General features: G+C 61.3%; 1 protein-coding gene across 1 annotated transcript in view; it reads left to right on the forward strand.

The window, feature by feature from the left end:
- Positions 1 to 1825: 1825 nt before the first annotated feature.
- Positions 1826 to 2942, forward strand: part of LOC104412506 (E3 ubiquitin-protein ligase TRIM63-like) — a gene marked incomplete at its 3' end in the record, with an annotated part of 3116 nt that continues 1999 nt past the window's right edge. The window contains 3 exon segments of the mRNA XM_010023245.1: positions 1826 to 1999; positions 2092 to 2112; positions 2114 to 2262. Of these exon segments, the coding sequence (XP_010021547.1) occupies positions 1841 to 1999; positions 2092 to 2112; positions 2114 to 2262 (329 nt within the window).

Consider the following 2942-nt stretch of genomic DNA (forward strand, 5'->3'; position numbering starts at 1 on the left):
GCCATCACTGGGGGAGCAGCCAGGGCCACCCAGTTCTAGGAGCCCTGTGGGGACCAAGCGGAACCCGTTGAGATACGCTCCCACCAGAGCAACGCGCTCTCACGCTGCTCCCGGGTTCACTGGGTACAAGCCTGGCGCTGATCAGTGTCCAGGCCCCTGCCTAAGGTGCCCGAAGCCAATTAGGGGCCAACAAGCCCCTTGTGGGTTTCGAAAGCGGATTAGGACATTACAACCCTTCCATTACAATGAATCTCCTTAACTGAGGCCAATTAGCTAATCAATGCCACCCCCTGGCAGGACCAGCTTGGGGGTGTGGGCATGGGTGCACATGTGGGTGCCCCGTTCCTGGCTGCAGGCAGCACCGGCCGTCCCGAGTGGCCGGCAGCCCTGCTTGCGTGCCAGCTCCTCCCTGGAAGAGCTCCAAGTGCTGAAACGGGGACAGTTTTGCAAGATGTGCTTGGCTGGTCCTAGCACGGTCACTTGGTTGACACGTGAGCCTGCCCGGAAGGAGCACCCAAAACAACCGCGCTGCTGCCCTGCCCTGGGAGGGGGCTGGCTGCAGCGAAAACAGGCTCTGTGCACCCATGTACCCATGTACCTTGCACCCATGCACCCATGCATCCCTGCACACCTACACCTATGTACTTATGGATCCCTGCACCTGTCACTCCTGTACCTGTGCAGCCATGTACCCCTGTATCCTGCACCCATGAACCCCTACACCCGTGCACCCATGATCGTTGTGTACTCGTGCAACTGTGCATCCATCCACCCTTGCAGCCTTGTACCCATCTGCTCGTGTACCCCTGCACATGTGGACCCATGTACCCATGCACCCATGTACCCATGCACTCATGTACCCATGCACCCATGTACCCATGCACTCATGCACCCAGCACCCGTTCCCTCCTGCCCGCTGCCACTGTAGGTGCCGCAGCCGCCACGCTCACCCTGTCCTCCCACCAACATGACCCAGAGGCAACAGCGCTATTAATTACCCCTGTCTCCTCATGCAGTGTATTTCCAGGTCTCCTGTGGGCCAGCGCTGGCATTTGGCACGACACCGTGTTTATCACCGCACCAGCCGCGCGCGCTGGGTGCAGGTCCTGAGGGGCTGTTTCTGGGTCAGGTTTTGCAACCAAGCAGAGGGGCTGGCTGCATCATGGCAGCGCATGGCAGCACAGGGAGCACCCGAGCCAGCAGCCTGTGGCGCCCCCTGCATCTGGAAATACAGAAGACCCCCCCAGTCCCTGCCTTGGGAAGGAAGGGGGGACCCTGGTGCACGTGCCAGGCATGGGGTCTGCATCTCTCTGGGGCTGCCCTTCTCCCCCAGGCACAGCCTCGGCGCTGTGATGAGGGTTGCTTTTGCCCCCAAGAAGTGGTCGCATTTGGGGGGGGCAAAAGGAGATGCTCTGTATAAGCCATCCCCTGCTGCCACTGGCCCAGCTCTGACCCATTCCTGGCACCATCACAATGTCTGAATGACCACAGGGCTGTTTTTCACCCCTTCTTGCCCCCACCCCAATGCCGTTGTGGGGACCAGTCCTAGGATCTGGCCCTGTGCCCCCGGGGGTGTGAGGCCAAGCCTGGCCCCATTTACCCCCCGCTCTGGGGTCTGTTTGCCAGCAGGCGCAGCGCGGGCAGGGCCTCCCGTACAGCCTGTCCTCTGCTTGTTTACCGCCCGGTGGCATCCCGATGGCTCAGTCCCTTGTGACAGGTGCCGCTGCTTCCCGGGACACCCGACCCGGCGCTGGCGTGACCGGGAAGTCGCTTATAAATAGCGGGACGAGGGGTGCTACCGACAGCCGAGAGCGGGCGAGAGGAGCACACCACTGCGCCGATGGATTTCCAAGCTGGCATCCTGCGGGATGGCAACCCCATGGAGAGCCTGGAGAAGCAGCTCATCTGCCCCATCTGCCTGGAGATGTTCAGCAAGCCGGTGGTGATCCTGCCCTGCCAGCACAACCTCTGCCGCAAGTGTGCCAACGATGTCTTCCAGGTGAGAGGGGGTCCCTGTGCCCTTTCCCCCCCCAACTTGGGTGCTGTGGTGCCGTGGAGATGCTCATGGACACCCCAATGTGCATCTCCCAGGCTGCCAACCCTTACTGGCAGAGAAAAAAAGGGCAGCTTGATTTCGGGGGGCCGGTTCCGGTGCCCGTCGTGCCGCCATGAGGTGCTGCTGGACCGTCATGGTGTCTACGGGCTGCAGAGGAACCTGCTGGTGGAGAACATCATTGACATCTACAAACAGGAGTGCTCCAGGTAGGCACGGGTGGCTGTGACTGTTTGCTTGTGCCTTGCCCCAGTGGAGACACAGGGATGGGGATACAGGGACGTGGGGATGCCCAGCTCCTGAGCCCAAGCGCCATAACTGAGACTACAGGAGGTTGCAGCTGGGTGAGGAACTGGGGAGGTGTTTCTGCTGGCCTAATGATCCCTGACCCAAATCTTCCTCCTGTCGACCCAAATCTTCCTCCCCCAACCCAAATCCTCCTCCCTCTATACAATGGGGTTTGGGTCTCTGCACAGCTCAGGGGAGCAGTGGGTCCCAGGGCAGGCTCTGCCTCCGCTGCGCTCTGTGGCTGGGGTGTTTGGTGGGAGGTAGGAGGTGTGGGGGACAAATCCAGGCTCTGTGCGGGTGCTGCTGGCTGATAAGGGGCAGAGGGACAGTTTGGGAGGGGGACATTCAGTAAAGAGTGTATCTGGGGGGGATGGAGGGTCACAGGATCTTGAGGTGGAGCAGTGGCCCCGGCCAAACTCCCTGACCCACTGTAAATATTGTTTGAGAGCCATGGGGACGATGGCGCAGGGCAGGTGTCTGCGCCCGCCGGGGGGGCTCGCTGGGCTGGCCTCTAGTTTCTCCTGTGGTTTGGCTTGTCCCCATGTCCCCCCTTGCTGCAGAGGGGATCATTGAGCTGCAGCCATTGGCTGGGCCCCCCCCC

The sequence above is a fragment of the Nestor notabilis genome, unplaced genomic scaffold (assembly GCF_000696875.1).
Source record: "Nestor notabilis isolate BGI_N333 unplaced genomic scaffold, ASM69687v1 scaffold16931, whole genome shotgun sequence".
Taxonomy (NCBI): domain Eukaryota; kingdom Metazoa; phylum Chordata; class Aves; order Psittaciformes; family Psittacidae; genus Nestor; species Nestor notabilis.